The sequence below is a fragment of the Oncorhynchus mykiss genome, chromosome 29 (genome assembly GCF_057628025.1).
Source record: "Oncorhynchus mykiss isolate SJ-2025 chromosome 29, ASM5762802v1, whole genome shotgun sequence".
Lineage (NCBI taxonomy): Eukaryota > Metazoa > Chordata > Actinopteri > Salmoniformes > Salmonidae > Oncorhynchus > Oncorhynchus mykiss.
This window is the reverse complement of record NC_143050.1, coordinates 2,225,001-2,240,000: the sequence shown is the minus strand read 5'-3', so window position 1 is coordinate 2,240,000 and position 15,000 is coordinate 2,225,001. Positions and strand designations below refer to the sequence as shown.

Here is a 15,000-nt window from a genome sequence, read left to right as displayed (position 1 = left end):
AGCTGTTTAGAGGGTATTGTACAGCTGTTTAGAGGGTATTTTACAGCTGGTTGGAGGGTATTTTACAGCTGTTTAGAGGGTATTTTACAGCTGTTTAGAGGGTATTTTACAGCTGTTTGGAGGGTATTTTACAGCTGTTTGGAGGGTATTTTACAGCTGTTTAGAGGGTACTTTACAGCTGGTTGGAGGGTATTTTACAGCTGGTTGGAGGGTATTTTACAGCTGGTTGGAGGGTATTTTACAGCTGGTTGGAAGGTATTTTACAGCTGGTTGGAGGGTATTTTACAGCTGGTTGGAGGGTATTTTACAGCTGGTTGGAAGGTATTTTACAGCTGGTTGGAGGGTATTTTACAGCTGGTTGGAGGGTATTTTACAGCTGGTTGGAAGGTATTTTACAGCTGTTTAGAGGGTATTTTACAGCTGTTTAGAGGGTATTTTACAGCTGTTTAGAGGGTATTTTACAGCTGGTTGGAGGGTATTTTACAGCTGGTTGGAGGGTATTTTACAGCTGGTTGGAGGGTATTTTACAGCTGGTTGGAAGGTATTTTACAGCTGGTTGGAGGGTATTTTACAGCTGGTTGGAAGGTATTTTACAGCTGGTTGGAGATTATTTTACAGCTGGTTGGAGGGTATTTTACAGCTGGTTGGAGGGTATTTTACAGCTGGTTGGAAGGTATTTTACAGCTGTTTAGAGGGTATTTTACAGCTGTTTAGAGGGTATTTTACAGCTGGTTGGAGGGTATTTTACAGCTGGTTGGAGGGTATTTTACAGCCGGTTGGAGGGTATTTTACAGCTGGTTGGAAGGTATTTTACAGCTGGTTGGAAGGTATTTTACAGCTGTTTGGAGGGTATTTTACAGCTGTTTGGAGGGTATTACAGCTGTTTAGAGGGTATTTTACAGCTGGTTGGAAGGTATTTTACAGCTGGTTGGAAGGTATTTTACAGCTGGTTGGAAGGTATTTTACAGCTGGTTGGATGGTATTTTACAGCTGGCTGGAGGGTATTTTACAGCTGGTTGGATGGTATTTTACAGCTGGCTGGAGGGTATTTTACAGCTGGTTGGAGGGTATTTTACAGCTGTTTGGAGGGTATTTTACAGCTGTTTGGAGGGTATTTTACAGCTGTTTGGAGGGTATTTTACAGCTGTTTGGAGGGTATTTTACAGCTGGTTGGAGGGTATTTTACAGCTGTTTGGAGGGTATTTTACAGCTGGTTGGAAGGTATTTTACAGCTGGTTGGAGGGTATTTTACAGCTGGTTGGAGGGTATTTTACAGCTGGTTGGAGGGTATTTTACAGCTGGTTGGAGGGTATTTTACAGCTGGTTGGAGGGTATTTTACAGCTGGTTGGAGGGTATTTTACAGCTGGTTGGAGGGTATTTTACAGCTGGTTGGAAGGTATTTTACAGCTGGTTGGAGGGTATTTTACAGTTGGTTGGAAGGTATTTTACAGCTGGTTGGAGGGTATTTTACAGCTGGTTGGAGGGTATTTTACAGCTGGTTGGAGGGTATTTTACAGCTGGTTGGAGGGTATTTTACAGCTGGTTGGAGGGTATTTTACAGCTGGTTGGAGGGTATTTTACAGCTGGTTGGAGGGTATTTTACAGCTGTATAGAGGGTATTTTACAGCTGGTTGGAGGGTATTTTACAGCTGTATAGAGGGTATTTTACAGCTGTTTGGAGGGTATTTTACAGCTGGTTGGAAGGTATTTTACAGCTGGTTGGAGGGTATTTTACAGCTGGTTGGAGGGTATTTTACAGCTGTTTGGAGGGTATTTTACAGCTGTTTAGAGGGTACTTTACAGCTGGTTGGAGGGTATTTTACAGCTGGTTGGAGGGTATTTTACAGCTGGTTGGAGGGTATTTTACAGCTGTTTGGAGGGTATTTTACAGCTGTTTGGAGGGTATTTTACAGCTGGTTGGAGGTTATTTTACAGCTGTTTAGAGGGTATTACAGCTGGTTGGAGGGTATTTTAAAGCTGGTTGGAAGGTATTTTACAGCTGTTTGGAGGGTATTTTACAGCTGGTTGGAAGGTATTTTACAGCTGGTTGGAGGGTATTTTACAGCTGGTTGGAGGGTATTTTACAGCTGTTTGGAGGGTATTTTACAGCCGGTTGGAGGGTATTTTACAGCTGGTTGGAGGGTATTTTACAGCCGGTTGGAGGGTATTTTACAGCTGGTTGGAAGGTATTTTACAGCTGGTTGGAGGGTATTTTACAGCGCTTTGCACAAACTGTATGCTACACTTTGCAAGTAGGGTGGCCTGGACAACATCTGATTGGTAGAATCAAGGAATACATTCAAAAAGTTTAGACCAGAAAACAGCAGCATCTTAGACACTGGACCACTATTGATTACCTCTTACTTTGAAGAGATAAATCAGGTTATTGATCATCTCTTACTTTGAAGAGATAAATCAGGTTATTGATCATCTCTTACTTTGAAGAGATAAATCAGGTTATTGATCACCTAGATGTTTAATAAAGATAATAACAGTAACATAATTACCTTGACGTTGAAGCGATAGCGGTCTTTGGAGAGGTTGCGGTTCTTGACGGTGAGAACGCCAGTGGAACGTTCCATGGAGAAGTGTTCGAGGTTCCGGTCAGCCAGGGTGTACACCAGGGCAGAGGTCACAGAGAGGTCAGCAGGGGTCACGGCGGGGTCGGGCGTCAGGTCTGGGTCAAAGGCCGTGACCCTCAGGGCCTCGACTCCGGGGTAGGTGGGGAGGAGAAGGACCGTTTCATAGGAGTCTTGGGAGAACTTAGGAGGAGAGTCGTTGATGTTCACCACCTGGTGGAGGAGAAAGAAAAATAAATAGTATTTAAATTTCCTTTGATAATTACACTAAACATTATTTAACTTTTTATGGCTGCAGGGGCAGTATTGAGTAGCTTGGATGAAAAGGTGCCCATTGTAAACGGCCAGCTCCTCAGTCTCAGTTGCTAATATATGCATATTATTATTAGTATTGGATAGAAAACACTCTAAAGTTTCCAAAACTGTCAAAATATTGTCTGTGAGTATAACAGAGCTGATAATGCAGGCGAAACCCTGAGGAAAATCAAAACAGGAAGCGGCTTCTATTTTGAAAACTCCATGTTCCATAGCCTCCCTTTGCTCCATTTAAAGGGATATCAACCAGATTCCTTTTCCTATCGCTTCCTCAAGGTGTTAACAGTCTTCAGACATAGTTTCAGGCTTTTACTTTGAAAAATGAGCCAGAACGATAACATCACGTCAAGTGGTCACATGAGTTTTGATCGCGCAACAGACTTTGGATAGGTATTGCTTTTCCCTCTCCTACTGTGAAAGACATTTGTGGTTGATATATTATCGATTATATATTTTAAAAACAACCTGAGGATTGAATATATAAAACGTTTGACATGTTTCTGTGGACATTATGGAAACTATTTGGAATTTTCGTATGCATTGTCGTGACCGCTCTTTCCTGTGGATTTCTGAACATAACGCGACAAACAAACTGAGGTATTTTGGATCTAAAAATAATCTTTATGGAACAAAATGAACATTTGTTGTGTAACTGGGAGTCTCGTGATTGAAAACATCCGAAGATCATCAAAGTTAAACGATTAATTTGATTGCTTTTCTGATTTTTGTGACCTAGCTACTTAATGTTTTATCGTGCAATCGATAAATTTACACAAACGCTTGGATTGCTTTCGCTGTTAAGCATAATTTCAAAATCTGACACGGCAGGTGGATTAACAAAAGGCTAAACTGTGTTTTCCTATATGGCACTTGTGATTTCATGAATATAAATATTTATAGTAATATTCATTGTGTGTAGCTATTCAGCGGTTGTTGATGAAACTTATACCGATATCGGGATTGCAGCCATAACAAGTTAATAACCTTTTTTGGGATAGGGGGCAGCATTTTCACTTTTGGATGAATAGCATGCCCAGAATGAACTGCCTCCTACTCTGTCCCAGATGCTAATATATGCGTATTATTAGTAGTATTGGATAGGAAACACTCTGAAGTTTCTAAAACTGTTTGAATGATGTCTGTGAGTATAACAGAACTCATCTGGCAGGCGAAAACCTGAGAAAAATCCAACCAGGAAGTGGGACATCTGAGGTTTGCAGTTTTTCAAAGCTTGGCCTACCGAGTACACATTGAGATATGGATGAGGTTGCACTTCCTTGGGCTTCCACTAGATGTCAACCGTCTTTTGAAACTTGAATGATGATTCTACTGTAAAGGAGGGGCTCCTGAGACTTGTTTGAGTCAGTGGTCTGGCATAGTGCCTCGGTCTCATGATGCGTGCTCCCGACAGAGTTACCTCTCGTTCCTTTCTGAAGACAAAGGAATTCTCCGGTTGAAACATTAGAGGTTAACCTCTTGGATCTCTAGGGGCGCTATTTCATTTTTGGATAAAAAACGTTCCCGTTTTAAGCGCGATATTTTGTCACGAAAAGATGCTTGACTATGCATATTCTTGACAGTTTTTGAAAGAAAACACTCTGAAGTTTCAGAATCTGCAAAGATATTGTCTGTAAGTGCCCCAGAACTCATTCTACAGGCGAAACCAAGATGATGCGTCAACCAGGAAACTAGCAGAATTTCTGAAGCTCTGTTTTCCATTGTCTCCTTATATGGCTGTGATTGCGCAAGGAATGAGCCTACACTCTCTGTCGTTCCCCCAAGGTCTTAGCAGCATTGTGACGTATTTGTAGGCATATCATTGGAAGATTGACCATAAGAGACTACATTTTCCAAGTGTCCGCCTGGTGTCCTGTGTGGAATTCGGTGCGCAATTGCCAGCTGCTTGTACTTTTCCATTTGATTCAGGGGAGAAACCATACGTCCAAGAACGATATATCAATGAAGAGATATGTGAAAAACACCTTGAGGATTGATTCTAAACAACGTTTGCCATGTTTTCAGTCGATATTATGGAGTTAATTTGGAAAAAAGTTCGCGTTTTGAGGACTGAATTTTCGTTTTTTTTTTGGTAGCCAAATGTGATGTGCAAAACGAGGCTATTTCTAATACACAAAGAATCTTTTTGGGAAAAACTGAGCATCTGCTATCTAACTGAGAGTCTCCTCATTGAAAACATCCGAAGTTCTTCAAAGGTAAAGGATTTTATTTGAAGGCTTTTATGTTTTTGTTGAAATGTTGCGTGCTGGATGCTAACGCTAATGCTAACGCTAAATGCTACGCTAGCTAGCTACTTTTACACAAATTATTGTTTTCCTATGGTTGAGAAGCATATTTTGAAAATCTGAGATGACAGTGTTGTTTACAAAAGGCTAAGCTTGAGAGATGGCATATTTATTTAATTTGCGATTTTCATGAATAGTTAACGTTGCGTTATGGTAATGAGCTTGAGTCTGTATTCCTGATACCGGATCCGGTATGGGGAGATCCAAGAGGTTAAAGGATATTGACTTATAACTACAGTTCAAGGTCCTTTACATGTATATTTACGAATTATATTATTTATAAATAAAATAACAACAAATTTATGGTTTTTGAAGCAGCCTTGAAAGCTACAGTCTGGGATCTCATTGATTGTTGTTTTTCGAATATCAGACTGTGGCTTTAAGGTAAATTAGTTCCGGTTAGATATACATACAGGATGTAAAGTGAAGATGAAGAAGACGAAGAAGAATCAGTCACCTTGATATGGACCTGAGCTGGGTTGTCTGCTGTTCTCTGGGGTCTCCCACTGTCCCTTACATGGACCCGGAAGGAGAAGGCAGAGAACGTCTCGTAGTCCAAAGTAGAGATGGTTCTACATTAGAATCAGGATAAGAGAAGTATTCCATCAGATCTCTTTACAATGTAATACATCCACTACTAATATTGAGCACACACCAACGCAGATACAGACATAAACAGACACACACAAAATAAAAATAAAGAACAAAAAAAAAAGTGTTTAATTTAACTTCACTAGGATAGAGGGCAGCTTTTGGTATTTTGGATGAAAAGCATGCCCAAGATAAACTGCCTTGTAAGTGCAACCATATGAAGATCATCAAAGGTAAGTGATTAATTGTATCGCTATTTCTGACTTTTGTTACTCCTCTGCTTCGCTGGTTACCCGTTTGTAATGATTTGTCTGCTGGGCGCTGTTCTCGGATAATCGCATGGCATGCTTTCGACGTAAAGCCTTTTTGAAATCTGACGCTAGCGTCCCGCCCTAGTGAGGTAAATTCCTAAAACTCTTTACTTTGGTGAGTAATAAAAATATATTGAAGCCAGTCGCTAAAGAAATTGGATTGGCCCCTGAATTGACCATATCTCTGGGGGATACAGGAGGGGTAGTGAAGGAAAACATATACTACATCCTGAAACAGAGACACACCACCAAACAACAAACCCACCTGATGGACCCGGTCCCAGAGTCCACGGTGAAGAAGGATCTAGCGGTCTCATCTATGATGTTGAACACCAGCAGGGCGTTCAGGTTACGGTCACGGTCCGAAGCCTGTATGACCAGAGGATTACCGTCCTCCGCCAGGACCACACTGTTGACCGGAGCAGCCTCGCTGATAACACCTACGTACCTGGAGTACACACACACACACACACACACACACACACACACACGCACACGCACACGCACACGCACACGCACACGCACACACAGACACAGACACAGACACGCACACACACACACACACACACAGACACACACACGCACACACACACACACACACGCACACACACACACACACACGCACACGCACACACACACACAGACACACACACGCACGCACGCACGCACACACATACACACACACACACACACACACACACACACAGACGCACACGCACACACACACCCACACACAGTCAGAAGCCTGTCCCATATAAATATGAATACTACATATAATAGAGGGTTACCATCCCAATAGAGGGTTACCATCCCTGTCCCAATAGTGGGTTACCCTCTTTGTCCCAATAGAGGGTTACCATCCCTGTCCCAATAGAGGGTTACTATCCCTGTCCCAATAGAGGGTTACCATCCCTGTCCCAATAGAGGGTTACCATCCCTGTCCCAATAGAGGGTTACCATCCCTGTCCCAATAGAGGGTTAATATCCCTGTCCTAATAGAGGGTTACCATCCCTGTCCCAATAGAGGGTTACCATCCCTGTCCCAATAGAGGGTTACCATCCCTGTCCTAATAGAGGGTTACCATCCCTGTCCCAATAGAGGGTTACCATCCCTGTCCCAATAGAGGGTTAACTTCCCTGTCCCAATAGAGGGTTACCATCCCTGTCCCAATAGAGGGTTACCATCCCTGTCCTAATAGAGGGTTACCATCCCTGTCCCAATATTGGGTTACCATCCCTGTCCCAATAGAGGGTTACCATCCCTGTCCCAATATTGGGTTACCATCCCTGTCCTAATAGAGGGTTACCATCCCTGTCCTAATAGAGGGTTACCATCCCTGTCCTAATAGAGGGTTACCATCCCTGTCCTAATAGAGGGTTACAATCCCTGTCCTAATAGAGGGTTACAATCCCTGTCCTAATAGAGGGTTACCATCCCTGTCCCAATAGAGGGTTACCATCCCTGTCCCAATAGAGGGTTACCTCCCCTGTCCCAATAGAGGGTTACCTTCCCTGTCCTAATAGAGGGTTACCTCCCCTGTCCCAATAGAGGGTTACCATCCCTGTCCCAATAGAGGGTTACCATCCCTGTCCCAATAGAGGGTTACCTCCCCTGTCCCAATAGAGGGTTACCATCCCTGTCCCAATAGAGGGTTACCTCCCCTGTCCCAATAGAGGGTTACCTCCCCTGTCCCAATAGAGGGTTACCTCCCCTGTCCCAATGGTCATGATAACGTTCAAAAAGTATCTATTGTCACATAATGTCCTATTAAATACTTGTAAATGAATATGGCAAAGCTGCCCCCTCTCCCCTTTGCTTTTACAAATGTTTATAAAATCAAATTACTTTCAGGTCAAAAGTTAAATATGTTGATGTACCTGAGCTGTTGGAACACAGGTGGACAGTCGTTCTGGTCTCCCACCTGGACACTGACCGTAGCACTGGTCTCCACTCCAGCCATGCTCAATGCACGCACCACTAGAGAGTAGGAACCTGTACGCTATATAAACACACACCACTAGAGTAACAACCTGTACACCATATAAACACACACCACTAGAGTAACAACCTGTACACTATATAAACACACACCACTAGAATAACAACCTGTACACTATATAAACACACACCACTAGAATAACAACCTGTACGCTATATAAACACACACCACTAGAGAGTAACAACCTGTACACTATATAAACACACACCACTAGAATAACAACCTGTACACTATATAAACACACACCACTAGAGTAACAACCTGTACACCATATAAACACACACCACTAGAGTAACAATATGTACACTATATAAACACACACCACTAGAATAACAACCTGTACACTATATAAACACACACCACTAGAATAACAACCTGTACGCTATATAAACACACACCACTAGAGAGTAACAACCTGCACACTATATAAACACACACCACTAGAATAACAACCTGTACACTATATAAACACACACCACTAGAGTAACAACCTGTACACCATATAAACACACACCACTAGAGTAACAATCTGTACACTATATAAACACACACCACTAGAATAACAACCTGTACGCTATATAAACACACACCACTAGAGAGTAACAACCTGTACACTATATAAACACACACCACTACAGAGTAGGAACCTGTACACTATATAAACACACACCACTAGAATAACAACCTATACACTATATAAACACACACCACTAGAGAGTAACAACCTGTACGCTATATAAACACACACCACTAGAATAACAACCTGTACACTATACAAACACACACCACTAGAATAACAACCTGTACACTATATAAACACACACCACTAGAGAGTAACAACCTGTACACTATATAAACACACACCACTAGAATAACAACCTATACACTATATAAACACACACCACTAGAGAGTAACAACCTGTACGCTATATAAACACACAGCACTAGAATAACAACCTGTACACTATACAAACACACACCACTAGAATAACAACCTGTACACTATATAAACACACATCACTAGAGAGTAACAACCTGTACACTATATAAACACACACCACTAGAGAGTAACAACCTGTACACTATATAAACACACACCACTAGAGTAACAACCTGTACACTATATGAACACACACCACTAGAGTAACAACCTGTACACTATATAAACACACACCACTAGAGTAACAACCTGTACACTATATAAACACACACCACTAGAGTAACAACCTGTACACTATATAAACACACACCACTAGAGAGTAACAACCTGTACACTATATAAACACACACCACTAGAGAGTAACAACCTGTACACTATATAAACACACACCACTAGAGAGTAACAACCTGTACACTATATAAACACACACCACTAGAGTAACAACCTGTACACTATATGAACACACACCACTAGAGTAACAACCTGTACACTATATGAACACACACCACTAGAGTAACAACCTGTACGCTATATAAACACACACCACTAGAGTAACAACCTGTACACCATATAAACACACACCACTAGAGAGTAGGAACCTGTACACTATACAAACACATATACACACATACAGTATACAAAACATAGTGGACAATGACACACGCACGCACACACACACACCTCGAAGTCGAGTGCCTTGCGTGTGGTGATGACTCCAGTGTGACGGTTGATGGCGAAATGGCGTTCGTGGTTACCGGCTGTGATGTCATAAACCAGCGCAGAGCGACTCAGGGCGGACACCATTGTGACGTACCTTCCTGTGGCAGAGTTCTCCATCACCTACAACACGTCATACTGTCACGTTCACAGTCACAGTCAAGTTTGTTTGTCAATTCTATCCATTCAACCATCCATCCAACCATCCATCCAACCAACCATCCATCCATCCAACCAACCAACCAACCAACCAACCAACCAACCAACCAACCAACCAACCAACCAACCAACCAACCAACCAACCAACCAACCCTCCCTCCCTCCCTCCCTCCCTCCCTCCCTCCCTGTACCTCTGCCTGGTATTCTCTCTGGCTGAACTTGGGCTGGGAGGAGTCAGAGAGAGTGAGGGAAACACGTGCCGTAGCAGTGGCGGTGAGGGGTGGCGTGCCGCTGTCAGTGACGCGCACGGTGATGATGTAATATCCTACTGACGAGAGGTCCAGGTCTCTCGCTACGGAGATAACACCAGTGGTAGCGTCGATAGCAAACACTGCTCCCGTGTTACCTAGTGGAGACGAGAAAGAGAGAGACACACACAGAGACAAATAATCACTAAAACAATTCAGAAAAACACTATGGAAAAAGAGGGAACAGTACGTCAAAAATCAGCTCAATGTAATTGAAGAATCCATAGAATCTAATTAGCGTGTTTGGGATAGGGGGCAGTATTTTCACGTCTGGATGAAAAGCGTGCCCAAAGTAAACTACCTGCTATTCAGGCCCAGAAGCTAGGATATACATATCATTGGCAGATTTGGATAGGAAACACTCTAAAGTTTCTAAAACTACTAAAATAATGTATGTGAGTATAACAGAACTTATTTGGAAGGCGAAAACCCAGAGGACAAACCATCCAGGAATTTTTTCTATGGGAAACTAGAATTCTGTGGCACTTGGTTGCAGTTCCTATTGCTTCCACTAGATGTCAACAGTCTTTATAAATTGGTTGATGTTTTTCTTTAGAGAAATGAAGAGGTACGGCTATTCAGAATGAGGGTCCAGCCTAGTGTACTCTTTTGTTTGAGGCGCGCGACCTGAAGCTCGCTCCACTTTAATTTTATCCGCTATTGAATGCAGTTTATCCTGTTTTAAATTTGATCGATTATTAACGTTTTAAAATATCTAAAGTTGGATTAGGAAAGTTGTTTGAAATGTTTGGTCAAAGTTTACAGGTAACTAGATATTTTGTTGTCATGTTGGGCGAGTTGGCAACGGTGTTTTTCTGAATCAAACGCGCCAAATAAATGGATATTTTGGCGATATAACGACGGAATTAATCAAACAAAAGGACATTTTGTGATGTTTATGGGACATATTGGACCGCCAACAGAAGAAGACCTTCAAAGGTAAGGCATGAATTATATCATTATTTCTGAGTTTTGTGTCGCGCCTGGAGGGTTGAAATATGAATGTCGTGTTTGTTTGGTGGGGTGCTATCCTCAGAAAATCGCATGGTTTGCTTTCGCCGTAAAGCCTTTTTGAAATCTGACACGTTGGCTAGATTAACAAGAAGTTAAGCTTTAATTTGGTGTATTGCACTTGTGAATGTATGAAAGTGAAATATTTCTAATAATGTTTTGGGAATTTCGCGCTCTGCAATTTTACCAAATGTTGTCGAAACGTTCAGCGGAACCCCCAGCCGTAACCTAACAACTTCTGGGAAAATTGGGAAACAATAAACAAACAACAACATGAAGAGTTATCTATCCAAAACGGAGAGAGGTAAACCACTTCTCCAATCATTTTGGCCTCGTAACAAAGAACAAACAGCAAAAACATATACACTACCATTCAAAAGTTTCACTTAGAAATATCCTTGTTTGTAATAGAAAAGCAAATGTTTTGTCTATTAACCTGTTGGATCTCTAGGGGCGCTATTTCATTTTTGGATAAAAAACGTTCCCGCTTTAAGCGCGATATTTTGTCACGAAAAGATGCTCGACTATGCATATTCTTGACAGTTTTTGAAAGAAAACACTCTGAAGTTTCAGAATCTGCAAAGATATTGTCTGTAAGTGCCCCAGAACTCATTCTACAGGCGAAACCAAGATGATGCGTCAACCAGGAAATTAGCAGAATTTCTGAAGCTCTGTTTTCCATTGTCTCCTTATATGGCTGTGATTGCGCAAGGAATGAGCCTACACTTTCTGTCGTTCCCCCAAGGTCTTAGCAGCATTGTGACGTATTTGTAGGCATATCATTGGAAGATTGACCATAAGAGACTACATTTTCCAAGTGTCCGCCTGGTGTCCTGCGTGGAATTCGGTGCGCAATTGCCAGCTGCTTGTACTTTTCCATTTGATTGAGGGGAGAAACCATGCGTCCAAGAACGATATATCAATGAAGAGATATGTGAAAAACACCTTGAGGATTGATTCTAAACAACGTTTGCCATGTTTTCAGTCGATATTATGAAGTTAATTTGGAAAAAAGTTCGCGTTTTGAGGACTGAATTTTCGGTTTTATTTGGTAGCCAAATGTGATGTATAAAACGGAGCTATTTCTAATACACAAAGAATCTTTTTGGAAAAACTGAGCATCTACTATCTAACTGAGAGTATCCTCATTGAAAACATCAGAAGTTCTTCAAAGGTAAATTATTTTATTTGAAGGCTTTTATGTTTTTGTTGAAATGTTGCGTGCTGGATGCTAATGCTAATGCTAAATGCTACGCTAGCTAGCTACTTTTACACAAATGATTGTTTTCCTATGGTTGAGAAGCATATTTTGAAAATCTGAGATGACAGTGTTGTTTACAAAAGGCTAAGCTTGAGAGATGGCATATTTATTTCATTTCATTTGCGATTTTCATGAATAGTTAACGTTGCGTTATGGTAATGAGCTTGAGTCTGTATTCCTGATACCGGATCCGGGATGGAGAGATCAGAGAGGTTAAAACATCAGATTGATCAGAAATACAGTGTAGACATTGTTTTAATGTTGTTAATGGAATATCTACATAGGCGTACAGAGGCCCATTATCTGCAATTATCTCTCCTGTGTTCCAATGGCACTTTGTGTTCGCAAATCCAAGTTTATCATTTTAAAAGGCTAATTGATCATTAGAAAACCCATTTGCAATTATGTTAGCACAGCTGAAAACTGTTGTCCTGATTAAAGAGACAATATAACTGGCCTTCTTTAGGCTAGTTGAGTATCTGGAGCTCCAGCATTTGTGGGTTAGATTACAGGCTCAAAGTGGCCAGAAACACAGACTTTCTTCTGAAACTCATCAGTCTATTCTTGTTCTGAGAAATGAAGGATATTCCATGCAAGAAATTGCCAAGAAACTGAAGATCTTGTACAATGCTGTGTACTACTCCCTTCACAGAACAGTGCAAAATGGCTCTAACCAGAATAGAAAGAGGAGTGGGAGGCCTTCCTCTGTCCAGTGGTTGTGTTCTTTTGCCCATCTTAATATTTTATTTTTGTTGGCCAGTCTGAGATATGGCTTTTTCTTTCTTTGCAGCTCTAGAAGGCCAGCATCCCGGAGTCGCCTCTTCACTGTTGACTTCAACAGCAACCTTGGGAAAGTCCTCTGCATTATCATCAACAGCAGACTCATACATTTCATCAGTGGAAAACAATGTACCAAACAAATGTCCAGATTACAGTATGACAGACCACGTATTCACCCTGCACACCCTAATTGACAAACAAACCAACCAAAACAAAAGGCAAAGTCTTCTTCTTGTTGATTTAAAAAATGCTGTTTACTCAATTTGGCATGAGGGTCTGCTATTCAAATTGATGGAAAGTGGTGTTGGGTGAAAGACATACAACATTATTAAATCCATGTACACAAACAACAAGTGTGTGATTCTGCCAGACCTGGGCCCTGACAGTAAATCTCAGTAAGACAAAAATAATGGTGTTCCAAAAAATGTCCAGTTGCCAGGACCAGAAATACAAATCCCATTTAGACACCGTTGCCTTAGAGCACACAAAAAACTATACATACCTTGGCCTAAACATCAGTGGCACAGGTAACGTCCACAAAGATTTGAAGGAGCTGAGAGACAAGGCAAGAAGGGCCTTCTATGCCATCAAAAGGAACATAAAATTCGACAAGCCAATTAGAACGCTATTTGGCTCTAAACAGAGAGTACACAGTGGCAGAATACCTGACCACTGTGACTGACACAAAATTAAGGAAAGCTTTGACTATGTACAGACTCAGTGAGCACAGTCTTGCTATTGAGAAAGGCCTCCGTAGGCAGACATGGCTCTTAAGAGAAGACAGGCTATGTGCTCACTGCTCACTGCCCACAAAATGAGTGGAAACTGAGCTGCACATCCTAACGTCCTGCCAAATGTATGACCAGATTACACAAATACACAAATAATTTGAAAACAAACCACATATTGATAAACTCCCATATCGACTGTGTGAAATACCACAGTGTGCCATCATAGCAGCAAGATTTGTGACCTGTTGCCACAAGAAAAGGGCAACCAGTGAAGAACAAACACCATTGTAAATACAACCCATTTTTATGTTATTTAACTATTGTCTTAACTATTTGCACATAATAGGACTTTTGTAATGTCTTTATTATTTTGGAACTTTGTGAGTGTAATGTTTCACTCTAGAATATTATCGTAATTTATATTGTTTATTTCATTTTTGTTTATTATCTAGTTCTAGTTGTTTTGGCAATCATAACATTTGTTTCTCATGCCAATAAAGCTCTTAAAATTTAATAGAGAGAGAGACAGAGAGAGAGAGAGAGACAGACAGAGAGAGAGAGAGACAGAGAGACAGAGAGACAGACAGAGACAGAGACAGAGAGACAGAGAGAGAGAGAGAGAGACAGAGACACAGAGAGAGACAGAGAGAGAGACAGAGAGAGAGACAGAGAGAGAGACAGAGAGAGAGACAGAGAGAGAGACAGAGAGAGAGAGACAGAGAGAGAGAGAGAGACAGAGAGAGAGAGACAGAGAGAGAGAGAGAGAGAGAGAGAGAGACAGGTGTATAGATTGCATTTACACAAGCAGCCCAATTGTAATCAGACTAATCAAATTAGCTCTTAAAAATATCTGATGTCAAAAGATCTGATGTGATTGGTCAGACCATAGAGAGAAACAGAGATATAGAACAGAGATCAGTCCTGTAGCAGCATCTATACCAAACACACTGTTATCTACTGGAGTCCCTCATTCCCTCCATCCATCTCACCTGC

At 41.4% G+C, this 15,000-nt stretch overlaps 1 protein-coding gene across 1 annotated transcript in view; it reads right to left on the bottom strand.

The window, feature by feature from the left end:
* The window catches only part of fat3b (FAT atypical cadherin 3b), a 297,423-nt gene that overhangs the window by 150,355 nt on the left and 132,068 nt on the right, over nucleotides 1-15,000 (bottom strand). The window contains exons 27-33 of the mRNA XM_090226225.1: nucleotides 14,997-15,000; nucleotides 10,108-10,322; nucleotides 9,722-9,880; nucleotides 7,979-8,100; nucleotides 6,366-6,548; nucleotides 5,656-5,770; nucleotides 2,509-2,793 (exon numbers count right to left, since the gene is read on the bottom strand). The exon at nucleotides 14,997-15,000 is cut by the window's right edge and continues 207 nt beyond it. Of these exons, the coding sequence (XP_090082351.1) occupies nucleotides 2,509-2,793; nucleotides 5,656-5,770; nucleotides 6,366-6,548; nucleotides 7,979-8,100; nucleotides 9,722-9,880; nucleotides 10,108-10,322; nucleotides 14,997-15,000 (1,083 nt within the window). The remainder of the gene's footprint in view (nucleotides 1-2,508; nucleotides 2,794-5,655; nucleotides 5,771-6,365; nucleotides 6,549-7,978; nucleotides 8,101-9,721; nucleotides 9,881-10,107; nucleotides 10,323-14,996) is intronic.